The 18,315-nt window shown below is 36.3% G+C and overlaps 1 protein-coding gene across 1 annotated transcript; it reads left to right on the forward strand.

The window, feature by feature from the left end:
- Window positions 1-1,172: 1,172 nt before the first annotated feature.
- On the forward strand, window positions 1,173-17,946 carry C2H18orf63 (chromosome 2 C18orf63 homolog). Its single transcript, XM_050892622.1, has 15 exons — window positions 1,173-1,230; window positions 1,488-1,657; window positions 2,264-2,342; window positions 3,772-3,828; window positions 5,242-5,353; window positions 6,543-6,584; window positions 7,566-7,642; window positions 9,052-9,161; window positions 9,820-9,916; window positions 10,011-10,096; window positions 10,660-10,837; window positions 11,961-13,037; window positions 14,022-14,138; window positions 16,550-16,637; window positions 17,933-17,946. Exons 2-14 carry the CDS (start codon window positions 1,524-1,526, stop codon window positions 16,604-16,606), a joined length of 2,223 nt encoding a protein of 740 aa, XP_050748579.1. The 5' UTR covers window positions 1,173-1,230; window positions 1,488-1,523; the 3' UTR covers window positions 16,607-16,637; window positions 17,933-17,946.
- The last annotated feature ends 369 nt before the right edge of the window (window positions 17,947-18,315 follow it).

The following is an 18,315-nucleotide window of genomic DNA, read 5'->3' on the forward strand; positions in this document are numbered from 1 at the left end:
CCTGGTGACTTCATAAAATTTGGAAACAAAAATTTTATTGCCATCTTCACTGCGCTGGTAAGACCATTTCCCAAAAGGGGGGAGAACTATTAAAACAGCTTTTTCTGGTGTGCAGTGTTTGTTCCTAGCTTTTCATAACAAGCAGACTTTCTACCTGCCTGTTTTTCTTTGAAACACTTTGATTGAGAAAGGTGCTGTAGTTAAAAGGTGTATTTGCTTTAAATACTGGAATGTTAGATGTTCTTTTTTTGTCAGAAATATTCTAGTTCCTTTACACTGAGCCTGGCCTGTGCTGCAATGCACAGGAGCGTACAACAGGCATCCAACAGGGCAGGTAACAGCCATAACTTCATATTACTCCCACTCACACGAAATTCGTTAGTACTGCATCAAAGGATCACATTCTCAGTCTGAAATTCCGGTTCTTTCGGTTGGTGCTTTTTACGAAGTTCCTGACAGAGTTGCAGCACATCTGCTCAGTGGTACGGCAGTGAACATACATGTACTCTGTATTCTAACTTCGCGTGAAATATCAGGTCATGTGCACTTCAAGATAATGATTGTGGCCTGAGCCCAAAACTGCCTCATACTCTTGAACACAAAATACAGTCAATAATTTCTGTTATGAGGCAAAGCTTAGGATGTGAGAGACAGCTTTGGTAGAACCACTATATGTCTAATCACATTCCACTCCAAGTACCAACTATGTTTTCTTCATCTTTTGATAAATATGTAGGAGTGTACCCATTAAAAAGTCCCACCAAGACAAAATGCTGTTCTTCATACATTTCTCCTTTGATAGCAAGAATGGGAGAACAAATCATCTGTGTTCATTATTAATCATATAGCTGAATGCTGTTCTGGATTAGTACAGCTTTCAGCCTGGTGTAAGACTGTACTCCGTTCTGCATAGGTTAGAATATGGTGTTCACCTGTCACTTGAGGAGAGAGATGGATTTAAGCAGGGAGCACACAAGTTCTCTGTACCACTAGGAAGGGAGCCTGGTGTGGGGAAAAAGGAAAAGATTTCCAGTGTGCCTCCGTGTTTCTGTGGTTTTCATTCTCTCCCACAGGCCAGCCATGGTCTTCGTATGACTTAGTGAGGAGATTGCTGTTGAGCTCCTGGGAATTAAACTTTCTTGCCAGACAGGAGGAGACCAACATTGCAGAGGGATTCCTCAGCTCTTGCATCCCAGATATATTCCAGCCCCAACGTAGACTGAGAAGAAGGTGGAAAGGATGCTTTTGTCATTGTCTTTACTCCGAATATTTTGACTCTTGTAAATAATTATTTTTTCAAGTATAATGCATTATTTACAGCAAAAGTATATTGAGCTGTCTGTTTTAGTTGACCAAATTATGTTATGTTGCCTACCTAATCTTAATCAGAAGATAACTGATTATTCATTTACCTGATACCATATACTTCTAAAGTTCTGTAAACAAATATCTGCCTTATAAAAATGAATTAAAATTTTTCTTTTAAGACCCAAGTGCCGCTTTGGGGCAATCGACAATATAACATGAGTGACACCAGGCACCAGTCTCTGTTCTTTGTCAGTCTGCCGGAGCTACAAAAACTCTGTGCCACTACAGTAACACTGAGTTCTCAGCTACCGGAAACTGAGACAAGGAGTACACAGATAAAGATTTGCAGGTAAAGAATTTTGAGGGTTATTATTTTCAGAAGCTGTTGGTGATTGTTATTCAAAGATTTTATTAGCATTACTAGAATGAACTGTAATAAAATCAGCAACATTCATATCAGCAGCAAACAGTATAAAATTGTTCAAAACAGTATTTTTTGGTGGGGGACTTACTGGCTATTGGGGAAAAAAACCCACATTTCTATTATATTTTAAATGTCATCAGCTAAAACTAACAAGGCCACCTACTTCAAATTAATAAATAGTTAAAATTAATCTGTGTTCACTTGCAGAGTTGGAATACATATGTATGGGCCTTAGTGTTCACCAAGCATTATGACATTCCCTTTAATAGGAAATGGGATAAATGAGAAATTCTGCCCAAGGAGCACTTTGGGGAGTTCTGTTCATGTGCCAAAGGCCTGTAGTCTTTGTCTTAGATCACTGTGGGTGGGTTAAGAGCAAGTAACTTGGACTAGTCCAATATATTATACTGAACCACTGGAAACCGATTAAAAGTGGAATGTATTATGTTTGCAGAAGGTGAGGAAAATAAATTTGAGACAATCAAGTACAGAAAATTATTTTTTAATTTTTTTCTAACTTTTTTTTTATAGACAGTTATTATTCCTGCATCAAGACATCCTTTCTGCACCTGTTATTGGAACACTAAATCAAATTTCAGTTGTAATGGCGGTCAGTATCACTGTGTAAATAAGTATATGTAGTTACATACTGTTGTAGATGAGCGGAATGCAACTCACTCAAAAGAGAGAAGCAGCAATATGTTTTATGGAGGTAAAATAATAATTTGACAGAGTTCAATAAGTTTTGTGGAATTTAACAAAATTTTAACAGTGGTTTGACAAGGTTCAATAAGTTTGATGGCAAGGTTCACCTTATTAATTACTGCATGGAAGAAACATACAAAGGAAAATTGAGTTAGAATAACTCATACAGAGACCGGAGGCACGAAAAGTAAAGAGGACCCTCCCATTGAGTCATGAGGTTCAGAGTGGACCCCCTTGCTTTCCAAACTCCTTTTTGGAGCCTAGGTGTGGCTGGATCCAATCTTAGTCTTAGACTTGGTCAACGGTTCATGTCTAATGGAATTATCCATACAATGTTTATAATATCTGAGTAGCTACATGGATTAGTAATGCTTCATAGTATTAATTCAGCATGCTATCAGTCACCGAGGATCTGTCACGGGTAAGGGATCTCTCCGCCTTGGGTAAGGAAGGATCTCTTAGTCTCAGGTAAGGAATCTCTAACCTTGAGTGGCGTCCCTGCTCAAGGGGAGAGTCACATGGCACGCAGGCCAGCTGCCATTCAGGGAGAGCTCAAATTGGGCCCATCCTGATTTTAATATTTATAGGGTGAAGTAGTTGGCTGCTAGTTGATAGTATAGACAAGACAGATGCCTTCGGTTTAGCTCTGATATCTTGTTCTGTACTTTGTTTATCTTGTACTTTTGGGTTTCAAAACCACCTTTTGAAATATTTTTCAAGACACCTTCACTCCTTTGTACATGAGCCAGGGGCTTTCCAGCTTGCAAGTTCACCCCAAGGACATGAGACCTGTTGCTTCTTGATCAGCCTGAACCAAAGTACAGCTAGGAGTCAAGCGTATCTGTCACACATGCATGCATGTTTCTCTAAGAAGTGTTTTGTTTGAGGATCAAGGATAAGTAAAATTATGTCATTTAAAGCAAACTTTTATTTTTGTGCATTAGTAATGTAGATGACAGCTTATGTCTTCTACGCTTTTGATGAAATGGCCTTTTCAGATGGTGAACCTTTTGTGGAACAGAATGGACTCAATTGGTAAGATACTACCCAATTCACAATGAGAGCAGCAGGGGCAGAGTTCTGCGATTTTGTTTTGGGCAGTCTTTCGCTTGCTTGTTAATGTATCTTTAGCTGGAAATGAGATTACACTATGACAAATGCCTGCACTAATTTTAGTTACCATTCTCCTTTAAAATACAGGATATGGTGTTTGCTTTAGCTATTCCTTAGCGTGTTTTTCTTAGGCAAAGTCACTGATGGACCAGAATTTAATTTATGATTTGCTAAAATGCCCCTTAATTTCAGACACTTGAATTTTTTTTTTTTATTTTTAGATATCATTTTACAAATCAGGAATATGTCAAGCCTACGTAAAGAAACAAGGAGCTACTGTAAGTGCTGAAAGATGTCACAGTTCTTAAGATTGTTATGCTTGTCTGCAGGTGCTGTTGCCAGAGATGAGTATTTTTCATAGGGCATGCAGTTTGCACTACAGAAGCCAAGTTTCAGGGTAAAAAAGTCTGTCCCATTGACAAAATGTCTCTTATGAATCTGGGTATAGTAAGTATACTTTGTCAGAGTCAAAAGTTTTAAGAAGTTCCTGAGTAATTTCACTAGATTTCTCTGCTGCAGTGGGATCCTGATCCTGCTCAGGGGCGTCGGGGTTTGACCTCGAGGCAACGACAGACCTGCCCTTTGGGCCCAAGACCTGCAGCTCTCCTGCTGGTGTCACCCCCTCTGCATGTGTCCCGTAGGTTCCACAGGTGGGGGTGTTCAGACAGCTGAACTGTCTCCCCATTCACATTTTGGGTTTATCCAGCCTGTATAGGACAGTCTCGGAGAAACAAAACAAGAACATAGAGAAGAAATGGAACCCATGAGCTTAACAGCTGATATATTTTTAGACCATTATGTATACGCTTTATTGTCTTCTAGTATGCAATGTATGTGTGGATGCACTAAAATTGCTGAGTCAAAAGACTGATTGTAATCAAAGCCAGTAGCTCTCATGATTCATTTGCACAGCCAGTTGGGTGTTTTTTCCTTTGTTCCAAGAAGTGTAAATGCATATCTGGATTAGTAAGACATATACTGTTCAAATACACTTACCTTACAAAACTGCTTTGTGTTGATATGTGTAACTGACCTGCCATCATTAGATTTTCCAACACCAGCAGATTAGTAGTATGAAGTATATTAATAACCATGAGCTGCAAGCAGATCCTTGCAGGATCTCATTAGAAACATCCTCCTGGAGATGTATTAGTTAACTCTTTTTAACCCATTGTAATTAGTTTCTTTTTCTTTACTAATATAACTGTCAACAGAAAGCTATGCAGGACAGGCAGGCAGGCAGGCAAGTAGTACTGCTGGGAGAACAAAGCTACGTTTATCTGTTGTTTTGCGATTGCAAGAAAATGTCTCTGGTCTTCAATTTGACAGCAGAGTTAATATATGTAAGTTTTGGATGTTGTGCCTATTGTCTGGAAAGAAATGCATATCTGGTAAAGTACTCCATGTAGTTCAATTAATCTTTTGCCCAAGTCTAATGGCAGCTGTTAAATGACAGCCATTACATTAAATGAATTGTAGTGCACCTTACTTTGATGATGCATGAAATCTAAATGCCTACATCAACTATTGTGCTAACTTCCTCTTGTAGCTAAGTAGATGAAAAGTAAAGATGTGTAACGTATACTAGGATTTGGCTCCAAGATGCAGTAGCAGTATTTTTGATTAAATTTTGACTGAAGCCTTTAAAAAAAATTAATAATGTATTTTTCTTTTCTCACTGATGTTACTAGCTGGAAGCACCAGAAACAGTTAGTCCAGCCATTCTCCAAACCTGTCTCTCCTACACACTTCCAGCCAGACTTGCACCTAGATGGAACAAGGCTGGTCATCTCTTGGTGCAAGGTATTTGACTCACCTGGGTCAGGGATCAAGCATTTAGTTTTCAGTTCTTTATTGTTGCATTTATTTTCCATAATTTCATTTCCATCATTATTTCATTCATTATATTAAATTATTTCATTCATTTATCCTATGATTTTTTTCTTTGATTGCATTTTTTTTTGTTCCTTTATCCAAGTTCAATGATTCAAGTTAACAATCTGAATGGACATATCATTCACTTTTTCATCTTCCTCCTCATCTTTGTAATAGATCAAATAATAATTTCAGCTGAACGCAACATACCAGATTAATAATTTCCAAACCAAATATTGTTGGACAGTAAATGTCTTCTAAAAATTGGGCCTCTTTTTCAGATTCATCTTTCATCAGTGGCACTTCTGCACATGGTTTGCATGCTTTTCTAATACAGAAGTGTTTTTCTGTCAGACCATCTCCTTCTACCAAGCTCTTTCTTTTTAGATGGTAGTTCCTTTGCCTGACATCTCTCTACTAACTCCTGTGTAGCATAAATGTGAACTACCAAAGTATGGAAAAACAGATGTGTTTCAGATACTGTGGTGTGCTCTTATTAAGTGGAGCAATTGTATAGATCATTCCAAATACACATTGAGAAAAGTGTATATGTTATTGTCTTATTTCCAGCCGCAATGTTAACAGTATCTTGTTTTCAATATCTTCAAAATATATAGCACTCTGAATGAAATCAGCTTGTTCAGGAATAGCAGCTAGAAGTAGAGGGCTAGATGGTAGCTGATATAAAACTGATTTAAACAAAAGACATTGACTAACAGCAATGTGATCCTGGTACATGCAGCTTGTCTAATCATATATGTTGCTAAAGCTGGGCAAAACTGATGATATATGGTAAAATATGTAGTAATACTATACAGATTTATTAACTGTTAGTCAATTAAAAATAGTTCTATGTATAAATTCCTTAGTGGGAGGAAAACACGATATATAAATTGCTGTCCACTAATATACTTTCATATATCTTTCTTTTTTATATAAGTTGTTAATGAATCAGTGAAAAGTTAATTGATAGAGAAGTTTTTCTCTCCTTAAAAGGAACAAACCTTTCAGCAGTCATGACACACACAAACAAAACTGTGTGATTTCTCCTTTTTTTTGCATAAAGACATTAGGCATATGGTTTAGAAAATAACGTCTATCTATTTTATTTATTAAGGAAAAAATTTTTTGTCTCATTCAGGAAGGCAAAATGCTGTTGGTAAGTACAATATTCTGTTAATGGTAAACTTGTGAAAGCAAGGTATAGTTGTGTGCTTTCATACTGCCATGATCTTGGTATTACCAACACAATGTCTTTTTGTTTTTCATTCTGAAATAACCTCTGTCAAAATACACTTGGTGGTAGGTGATGCTCTGTATGTAATAGTTGTCAGCTCAACTGCACCTTTGAAAAATTACCCACAAAAAAGGTAACTTTTCTACTATTAATCTACAGCCATAGATTGACATTTGCCATTTAAAAGTTATGATTATTACAATTAAATGCACTTTCCTCAAATATGAGTCTTGCAAGTGATGTGAAAGTTCCATAATAATAGATAGGAAAATGGGCTTAAGTGACTGTCCTGTATGTACTACGTTTGCTGTTCACAAAAGTTAAGTCACAAAGCATGCTGCTTACCTATTGCAAAAATTACAAAGTAATATTTTTATTCCAGTATAAAAATTAAAGATTATATTTGGAGATATTGAAGCCTAAATTTGTAACAGGGAACATAATACATTCAGTCCCTGTGCTACACCTTGCTCAGAGCTGGGTGAATGTTCTGGAGATGTGTCAATAAATGCTTGCCTTGCTCATATAGTCTTTCCTATTGACCACTTCTGGATGCGTAATACTGGGCTAGATGACTCAGTACAGCCAATGGTTATAAGAACTACATTTGCTTTGAAAATGGGTGTTTGTGTATCAAGGATATGAGTATCAAGCATCCAGTTGCATGGACAGCCGTGAGTTCCTACGGAGGTGTACTGTATGGATGGTAATTCGTTATTATTTTAATTTTTCACAGTTCAAATGCACTCAATTTTAATTTCCATGCTGAGAAAGTCTAGCCTTTTGATTTTCAAAGGCAACATTTTGACTAACGATTACTTTAAATAAGCATTTGGTTTAGCTTTCTGTCTAACAGATGAACTGTAGTTCAAAACAGGGCTTTGTCCTTTGTTTTTATTTTAGTTATAGACCTCAGTGTATCAGAGAGACAGCTTTGCATCAGTGTGGAGGCTTGCTCAATTCGATTGCCACCGCCTGAGGTAAAAAACTGTTATATTTTCTATGACTGTATTTGTCTTATTAATCTTTATCTTCTTTTCTGTTAGGTGACTTGCAATTAGCATGATGGGGATAGAAGTGCTTATTTCTGATTGCATTATGACAGTAATCATATTCATTGACTATCTGCATCTGTTACAAGTGCATAACATCCATATTATATATATATTGATGCATTCTAGCAAGCATTGTAAAATTGAGATTCTACACTAATTAGAGACCTTTCAAATAAAGCTAACAGAATGAAGTAGTGAAGTGTCTTTATGATTCTAGATTTCCTTCTAGCAGTGTTTTCTAGAAGGCATTCACTGTCTTACTGCAATACGTAGACAGTTTTGAGTAACATCTTAAAAGTGAAGATGCAGGTAAGTTGTCAGCACTATGTTTAAAGTCCCTGTATATAATTCTGGAATCTGCTTCATTTTCTGTGCAGCTTCCAAAATACTGGAGCAGCCTGGACTATGATGCTTGTAAGCACAATTAATACATTGTTTAAGAGATCATGGCTGAGGTTGAAAAATTACCATCTGTTGTGACAGCCATGTCACCTTTGTTGAATATGTCCATACATACAGGGGCATATTTGTCAGGCTTGCTGGTTTCTTCCAAAATCAGTAGTTCTGATCCAAACTCTTCTTTCTTAGAATAAAAGAATCGGATTTCTTCTGTGACCTAGTTGGACAGCATAAACATTAAAGCTATCTGTAGGAATCCAATTCCAAAATGACACAAAGCAATGATGGAAGCAATCATGATGTGGCTTCATTATCAGTTTGATCATTTTAATACTTTTCTAAAATACAAATGGTCAGATTTTCTTGTCAGTGAATAAATGCAAGCCCTGGTAGACGATAGAAAGAGAAAATGTTTCTCAAATCTCAGTGTTTGATTGGCCCCTACAGTCAAATATTTTCCCATTGTGAAAATGTGTCGTGTTTTTTGACTTCTCACAGGGTGAAACTGTATGTCCCATTAATTCTGTTGCTTGGATCTTTGCACTTGATTAGGCAAGGTGGCATACACAGTTACTAGACTGTCAAACATGGGTTTCTGGTTTGAACTTTAAAAAATGTACATGGAAGTGAGACAGTTCTTTGTTTGAGAAATTCCTTCTGTACTCTTACTTCTTAAAACACTTCAAATAAAGTTTAAATCTCACTGATTTAAATAACCTTTAAACCTTGTACTTGCATAACTTTTGGAAGTGTAGGCTCTAACATAAGATAGTGTGCAATTTGATAATGGGAATATCTTCTGAAATACTCAGTCTGATAAAAGAATAATAATGTATAAGCTTCAGTGTATTGTGATACACAGTTATTTTTGAAAATTTTAATTTTGTACTGCTGTAGAAATATTTGCAAATAACTTTTTTTTTTTCTGTTTTAAGCTGGGAGATTTTGATATTTCAGCAAACACCTTAAAGCTGTTTGACAGCAATGAGAATACAGTTATTCACCAACATTCCATATCAAGTAACTGGTGCTATGTTTTGCCAAGGTAGGAGTCTGTTTACATTTCACTAGAAACAAACATTTCCTGGAAAGTTTGCCATACAAATTGTGAATTTGATACTAGTGGTAAGAACACTTTTGTGTTACAGTCTGTTTTACATTCAGGAATTTTTCCTCTTTACTTTTATGGTCTCAGTGTTATGGAAAATGAGAAAAATTATTCAGTGAATCATAAATTACACATTTAAATATTATTTCAATTTTATTAATCTCTCTGCTACTTCTGTGATATGCAAGAGCATTAATTTTTCTCAAATATAATTTTAGCAGAAAGTGTCAATTTAAAGAAAAAACATATTTCCACCTTTGCCACAAACTATCTCTATTTTCACCTATGATTTTCATCATAAAAATATGAGAAGTAATGATATATTTGCTTTTGTTCTACATTCACTGGTAGTCAGTATTACAGACAAGAGAAATTAGACTTGTAGGTACCAAGTTCTTTTCCATACTTCAGGAAATATTGCTGTTGTTCTGTCATAAACTTATGAGCTAAAGGTATTAGTCCTCAAAACAAAAATAATCCATAAAGACTTTCCATGCCAAAAATAATACTTACTTTTTTTCCCTAAAAGTCCAGTATCTTTTCAGCTGAGTTTTATGACACCCTTTCTAAGCATCCCTTCTTTACCTATGCACAGCATGAAAATGGGTCAGATCATAAACATCAGCCACATAATTCCTCCAGAATCTCCTTTCCATTCATATAAAGAATTTCAGATGCACTGGAAGAATCTGGTAAGAAACAATATACACTGCTTTCGTTTTTCCCTCCCTTTTTTGTACCTATTGCGTTTGTATTTGTAATACACGCTTGTGTTTTTTTTTTAAGTATGGATATATTCTTCCAGAGGATCTTGAAGAGACAAAAATATACTTCAGTGTTTACTTCAAGCCAATAGGGGAAAGGTTCTTTACGTATCCTTTCAGAATATTTTTGTTACATTTCCTCTACCACACTTCTAGCAAAGATCTAAATTTTCATTTTTGATTGTGCCATATTTTATTCTTCCATAATTTCACAGAAGTCAGTGCAGAACTGTTTCACTAGACAAATTGGAACAAAATACTTAGTCAAGTCTCTTTGTCCTAATATTGAACGATAGTAAGTCAAATAGATCAGTTTGCTTCACAGCTTCTGTAAATATGGTAATGCTACTCTAAATGGTGATGTAAAAGGAAGAGTTAAATTCCTGTAAAAATATGGCCAGCAAAGATTTGTTTTAAAGAGAATTTTCCTGCTAGGAAACACTAGACTAAGGATTACTTATATTGAGTAATCTTTACTATGGTAGGTTAGTATGGCATAATCATGTTGAAGTCCTCGAACTTTATAAGCTTCAGTCTCTTAAGAAAGTAAGTGCTTTTGTTCACCTTTTTGAAAAAGCTTTAGACTTGTTCATGCTTTCTTCTCAACGAAGATGATTCATAATTGTAGAAATGTAAAGAAACTTGTTATGTATCCCTGAACACTTATTCAGGTACCCTTTAAGTTGCATTCGAAGTCAGCCAGTACAGTATTTCCCTAGAACAGATTCAGAAAGCGTGTTGAACTCTTTTCTTTCTGACATGAAGCATAATCTTTCACATCTATGTGGATTTCCAGTAAAGATGACAAGTAAAGCACTTTATGCTACTCAGGAACTCTCCAGGGCTCCGGTGCGTGTAAGGTGTTTTTATAAACATATTAATGGCATGTACTTTGTTCATGGTATGAAGTGGTCTTTATCATATTCAGAACACAGTAAGAGCGTAAAACTATGTTTTTCACAAGAAACAACTATCAATCATGTAACTTTTAATTAAATGTGTAATTAAATATTATACTGCTATTTGCCATTGTTATGTTGTTGTTGACCTCACAAATACATTAAAAAATTGGACTTAGTGTTAATTAGTTGCTATCAATATTTGCAGTTCTATAGACCTTATTTTACAGTTGGATATCCAGAACTTTCTCACACCTCTTCCATAATAATAATAACAATAATAACAACAACAATAATAACAATAACAACTATTATTATTACTACAATTTATTTTTTAAAAAAACAAACCAAGAAAAATATAAAGTTCTGTGGTCTACATTTAAAAACACTCAAGCTGTAAGATTTACTCCATGGCTGGTGATGGAAAGGAGGCAAGCAATCAAAACTCCTTTAATTTGAGGTTGTGACAAAGGCTGAGATTCAAATTTCTTTGGTAGTAGTGTGTGAAAGAAGAAATGAAGTAATTAATTCTGAACAAAGAATAGTGACAGAAATTGCAGAGATTCTAAAATAGTGTAATCCTCTTTCAGAAAGCAGTTCCTGTTTATGTCTCTTCAGTGATCAAAGCTAGAATGGCTCCTCTGTGTCATCTGCAGTTTTTATAGACATCCAAACTGTCTTTTGCTCAGAATACAGTGCCCTTAGAAGTCTTAAGAGGCAAGGAGCTCTGTCAGTCAAACTCTCTGCAGATCCCCTCAAAAGGGGTAGGCATTACCCAGTTGGAAAGCACTAAACCAAGATCATGACTGTAATTTAAGTCTTTCCTTCTGAGAAATATGATATTCCAGCATAGTTTACAAACAAAGAACTGGGGGGAGGAGAAAACAAATCTTAATTTATAGTGACAACAAAATATTGTTTAAAAATATAGTTCATTCTAATTCAAAACGGGAAAATGTATGGTTATATATTGTTATGTATATTAGGTTGATATCATATAGTGATGCATTAGGTGGCACTATCAGATTTTTAAATCCAGTTCATTCAATTTAGCAACTCTTGTTGTATTGCAGGAAATAAAATCTAAGCATATGAAATTGGCTGGTGAGATGGTTTGTGTAGTATCTCTAACGCAGGCTCCTCCAAGGAAACAGACTTTGCCTAGAATTTCTTCACCATGCAGTATGGAAAACAGCCACTGGATGGAGCGTTTGATCAAAGAGCCAGAAACACACACTTTTTCGAGTAGCCGCAAGGGTACAGAAAAGGTTAGCATTGAAGCAACAGAGAAATCAATGAATAATAGACAAATACCAGGAGTACCAGAGCTACCAGCTGTGAAATCTTTACGAATGCCTCGAAATTCAGCCTTTGAACTCCCCCCCCCAAAAGTCAGCAAAATTATACCAATTTTCAAAGGAAAGTTGATGCAAATGAATGGAAAGAGCACAAATCCAATGGATGGGAAGAAAAGAGAAAATGCTGAAAGACATTCACCAATAAAAATTATGGGTGTTTCATCTTCTATGCTGAGTGTGTGCAAGTCCAGCATAACTCAGGTTTACAAACCCGTTCAAAATATGTCAGTCAAAAATCCTACTCATAGCAGTGTACTCCAGGTAATGAACACGAAAACATACGCAAAACATGGTATACCTGTATTTCGATGGAAAACGGAGTCTGGTGGACAAATGACTAATTCTGATTTTTCTGATAACTCAGCTTCAGGTGGGAATTCAAGTGAAGTAAATCACAAAAGGGCAAATTCTCCTTCCTTTCTTAAGAATGTTGGGTCAGTGCTTCAGAAATCGAACATCAATCTGAGTCTGAATACATATGCTTCTCCTATTTCCAGTGCAAGAAGGGGAAAAAAGTTTGCAAGTCAAAATACCATGCAAGTTCTTGAGAAGCAACACCAGTCAAAGAAAGTACATTTGCAGATTTGTAAATTAGACAATGAAATGACAAGTTCCACTTTATCACAGCAACAAACAAAGAGATCAAATGAAGGAGCAGGGTTAAATATTCATGAATCTGTCTTAAAAGATACAGTGTGCATTGCTAAAAATGAAGAAAATAAAACAGCATGGCATTCTAAGGACTGTATCGCTAAGACAACCAGTCATCATTCCAAATCTAACTTTGAACAGGTACGGTAAATAACAGGGCTCATTCTCACTGGTTCGCACAAATTCGGTATGTTCTAAAACAACGTTAAGCAATAAAGAGCATGACTTTCATCATGTTCTACCATCATTCTCAATATAGTTTTCTAAAATTTCTACCATATAAGTTAATGTTTTCAGCCACTGCTGCTTTTATCTGAAAGGGAAGATGATTTACTGTGTTGTCTGAGGTACACACTTCTTTTTGGGGGGACTTTTAAGGTGGGATAATTAGTTTTCCTTTCTTTAAGACAGTTTATCGGTTTATCAAGATTTGTGTGAGGTTAACGTGGTGAAATTTTCGGTGCTCAGTCTGTCTTCATATGAAACCATATTAATGAACAGCTCCTGGAAGGAATCTCAAACCTCATCAATTGTGTAGTGCTGACTGCAGTGTATGTAAGGCATTGTGCTGTTAGACAAACATGGAAGTTTTGCAAATACAAGTTCAATTACAATTTCACTAAAAGCACAAGTTGCAACAGGAAAAATTCCTACTGGGCATAAGGAAAAAAAATCTTCAGAGTGAGAGTGGTTAAGTACTGGAACAAGTTGCACAGAGAGGTTGTAGAGTTGTTATCCTTTCAGATTCTCAGCACTTGACTGGATGGGGCCCAAAGCAATGTGATCTAACTTTGAAGTTAGCTCTGTTTTGAGTAAAAGTTATGATTAAATAACTGCTAGAGGTACTTTACAACCTAAATTTTCTATGATTCTGTCTGCATTTCAATAAAATAAATAGCTGAGCTGATTTCAGTGCAATTTTTATGAGGATGATATCCCACATATTGGGCACATGGATAAAATGTGTTGTGCTTATCACTTTTTTCGCCTATAAAATGTAATTTGGTAGGTTATTATTTCAACTTTGTGTTATGAGGGCACCTTTTGAAAAAGTAGGTCATTTTAACAAGTAGAAAAATACTGGGGTTTTTTTGCTAATGAAGGTATAAACTTCTATACTTTAAGATGATTACAGGGAACGAATATCTGACATGTGCAACGCTGACCTCAAAACCAACTTCCTCAGTCAAGGAGAGCAACATGGAAGCGTCTGTAAAGAAAGGTTGTGCCAGAAGAAGACAGGTAAAAAACCCACACACTTACACTCCTTAATCCAGTCTACAAGGACCTGAATTAAGAGATAAAAAGGAAATTTTAATTTTTTTCATTTTAGCATGTTCCAGTTAAAACGGGGAAACCAAGAAATCTTATTGAACCTGCTCTGGATAAAATTAACCTTAACCAGGATAAAACTAACCTTAACCATTGGTTATGTTCTGTTACTTCAAGCGTGCATTTAAAATATTTGTCTCCTGCAAAAGATACTACTAACATGAAAACGTTTAATGATGTTACTTAATGTAAATATGTTTCTGAAGAAGATTTTCTGACTCTACAGAAAACAGTTCTATCCTGCCCAATATAAACATGGGCATTCTCAATGGCTCTGTGTCTCATCTTAAGTGCTTGAATTCAGCAACATTTTGTAGAAACGAGTTCCAAAAGGCTATTTGTAATTCATTCTGAGTTTTTAAAAGTTACATTCTCTTAATTATTTAATGTATTTAAGTTGTTATTGTATTACTAGATGGGGTCAACAGCAGCAATTAGGTAAGTTCCTAATATGATTTTTTTTTTTTTTTTTTTACTACTTTTTCCTCTGGATGCTGCTCTAATGATAGTAGTGTGTACTTTTAAATTCCTCTTCAAAATATTTTTTCATGATTTTTAAATACTGCTTTTACCTACCACTGGGCTACACTTCTGTGTCAAAATATCAGTTCTTTAAAACTCAGTTGGATCTTCCATCTCTTTCTCCTTACAACCACATTCTCTTTGTTTTTACTACCCAGAAATTAGGCCCATTAGAAGGAACAGGTCCAAGTCTCCCATGCTCAGTACAATTGTATTTTCTCACATAGATATGTAGGTATTATTTCTGCTAATAGCCAACTGAAAATACTGTGCAATAACTCTACAGAATAAGCCAGGAGGGAAAGTTGCATGCACTTAACTCCCTTTTCACCCAGGTTCCCTTGCCTTTTATATTTCATTTCAAGTGTGACCATTTCAGGTCTCATTACCCATGCTTGATCTGAAGCGCCTTTGCCTAGTTGGATGTTGCGATACATAAACTTACCTTGTCAACATACTCATTAACTGTTGATTAAGAACTTAAGAGTATGTATCCATAATTCAGAGTCTTCCACTTAATTTGCATTTGTTAACATTAAATTTTATCTGTCATCTTTTTGTTTTGTTATGCTTTTAAAGCCAAATACAAGACAATTCTGTAACTTTTAATGGTAATTAAAAGAGCACAGTCTGTGCTATCCATGCAGTTCAGAAAGGGCCAGTAGAGCAGCCTCAGGGGTCTGCTGCAGGAACACGCTCATACCCTAGAGCTCAGGCTGCAGCAGGGAAGAGAGGAGTTGGTGTGGGAAACGCCAGCGCAGCTGCTCTGAGCTGGCCCCATCCAACCGCAGCTGGGAAGGGCCCTTGCACAGGGCCACAACTGAGTCACTAGTTACAGGCCCAGCACCGCAACGCTACAGCAGTAGAGTCAGGAGTCAGTCTCACAAAGAAGAAAAGAAAAACAGCAACTAAAAATACCTGTGGTTATAAGAATAACAACCCCAGGGGTCCGAGTACTGAAGGGAAACTTCCACCATAATACGAATTAAGTGCTGAAGTCCTTTGCCTGCCACTGGGAATGACTCAGCCGCACTAAGGCTTGTGAACACGGAGCTAGCTCTACAGCTTGGGCAGACTGGAGAAGCAGAGAGCTTGTAGTGGTCTGGCAGCACTGCTGGGGTGGGGAAGGGGTACTGTCCTGTGCTAGTCACGAGTCACAAGTGCCCCATGCCATTCCTCTCTCTCCAGGCAGGCTGTGAGTAGCACGAGTACCAGCCTGAGCCCTGCAAGCTACTTTTGGGAAGCGGCAGGAGACAGCAAGTTCTCACTGTCTGCCTGCGACACTGCCAGTGCAGCAGTGCCACTGCTGGAGCCAAGTGAGGTGGATGCACAGCTGGAGTCTCAAGAATAGGAGAGGGACTTGTCTATTAACTGGGGTAGGGATGGACTCTCTAGTGCTCATTAGTCTGATTCCTCCTCTCTCCAGATTAGAATACAATGGTGCTGACTGGGGACACTGCTAAACACTTCTCTCAAGAGTAAGCCTTTGTCATTATCTCAGGTTTGGACACCAAAAATGATCAGTTCGTTTTTAAAGTCTTGGCTGCCAGCATGTAAAAGGATATTTTCAAAATAGCTCTGGTTTTAATTATTTACCCACCGTACATATAAACATACTTTAAATTATATTTATGTTGGAAAGTAGAAACTTTTATTAATTACTTCTCATATCATTCAATGAAGCATTTCAGTCAGAAACAACTTCTTAGTTGAGCTGCTAGCTTAGTATTACTGCTTTGTTTGCTTTACTGTTTTTTGCCTTTTTGTTTGTTTGGTTGGTTTTTGTTTTTCGTTAACAGAAAGAAGAAGGTTATTCAAAGTTAAAGAAAGCCAAAAGAAGTAAGCCTTCTATTTAGGATGTTCTGGAGTACTGAAAGAAAACTCTGGGTATGCTTATTACAAATTTTAAATATTTTTCTTTATTAAAATAATATCATATGTCTATAATAGTTCCTGCTCTTTTGGATCATGATAATTACATCAGCTGTCTCCAAAGGAATCACTTTACTAAACAAATGGCTTCTAGAGCAAAATAACGAGGTAACAGAAGCTAAGATTCTTGGTTTTATTGGACACTAGCAAATAAAGTTTTGCGCTTTTTTTGTGAAGCAAGCAACGTTAAATACAAAGGCATCTTGTACTTAGTAGAACTTAGAATTTGGCTTAAATTTGTATTTTGATTGGCTCATTTTCTTTCAGACTAAAATAAACCTGGTTTTTTTGCTGCTGAGTTTCATTTGAATCTCAGCTGAAGTTAAAACCATAAACCATTAAAGTGAAGCTATGCATATTATTTAATATCATTACATGAAATGAGGTGGCTAAATGCTTTTGTGGTGCTAAGATCTAATCCAAGGACAAAATGGTCTGTCATACAAAATGAATAAATTTAGTTTTGTGATCAGATACTTCAACCTACATCATGGGTGGTTGTCGATAATAGTCTTGCAGGATAGAACAAGCTTTTACTTTGAATATTCCTTTGAATATTAAGGATACATATAGCATATGAAACCCACCAGTTTTATTGATCTAATGCTTATCACAAGTTATCAGTAGTAAAACATGTAGGAGGGAGTAGCCTATACAGTTAACTGTTTCAGAGATAAACAGAAGTATATTTATTCAAAAGAAAATATTGATGTAAGCAAGATGGTCACACAGACACAACAGCACAAAAATGAATATTATACAAAACAAACAGAAAAACATAGCAATAAAGAAGCAAAATACAAACTGTGCATCTTTTAATCTGGCTTTTGGCTTCAACGTAAGTGATAACAAGTAGCTAAACGTGCATTTTGTCTCAGAGATGCACTTTATGTCCTTCCTTTCTTTGCGTGGATAAGTTTCCTCCAGTGAACATATATATCAGTTGTCTGCTTTCCCTACAGAAAGTCCATTGTATGGATGGAAGCTTTCCATATAGGACCTTCAGACTGAAGTATTCACCATATCCTATTCCTGGGTCTAGCACTTAATCTCTCCTGCTTCAAGCCAGGCAGTTCAGGCATGGTCCTTCTTCAGAGGTTGATCTGTTTTAGTGATTCAGCATAGACATCTGTAGGTCCAAAGTCTGTGACTTTCACTGAGGACTGATGAACAGAAATAGTGTCTCTGAGAATGGTCAGAACTTTACTTCTTTTACTTCAATAAAAAAACCTATTTTTTTTCTTATTTAGGAGTTAAATGCCACAGGATCAAGTTGATCGTGGTAGGTGATGCTTAAACCCTGGAGAGGAAACAGTGTCTTTCATAAAGTGTTTAAAATATGATTTCTAAGGATCCCATTGGTATGGGTTCTTCACTGGTGTTGATGATTTAAAAAGAAAACTAGAGCTAAAATAACTTCTGCTATTGGATCGGTGCCTACAATTTTGATTCTGAAAAGCTTTGCTCTGAGTTTCTTCATTATGTATTACTACACATGCATTCAGAGTGCATGTTTTCATTTGAACACTTGAGAATTACTTGTAAGTTTTCAAATTTACTGTGTAGCAAGATTTATGGGTGAGAAGGTCTTACAATGGAATTCAATGATGTAGTCAACAGGAAGGACTTGGAT

Source organism: Gymnogyps californianus, chromosome 2 (assembly GCF_018139145.2).
Source record: "Gymnogyps californianus isolate 813 chromosome 2, ASM1813914v2, whole genome shotgun sequence".
Classification (NCBI taxonomy): Eukaryota; Metazoa; Chordata; class Aves; order Accipitriformes; family Cathartidae; genus Gymnogyps; species Gymnogyps californianus.

Bases quoted from the DNA above. Each gene is read 5' to 3' on its own strand.
- C2H18orf63 (XM_050892622.1), top strand. From the start codon at position 1,524: ATGAGTGACACCAGGCACCAGTCTCTGTTCTTTGTCAGTCTGCCGGAG. The intron at 5,354-6,542 runs GTATTTGACTCA...TTATTTATTAAG, and splicing joins TGGTCATCTCTTGGTGCAAG to GAAAAAATTTTTTGTCTCAT. The intron at 10,097-10,659 runs GTATCCTTTCAG...ACACTTATTCAG, and splicing joins ATAGGGGAAAGGTTCTTTAC to GTACCCTTTAAGTTGCATTC.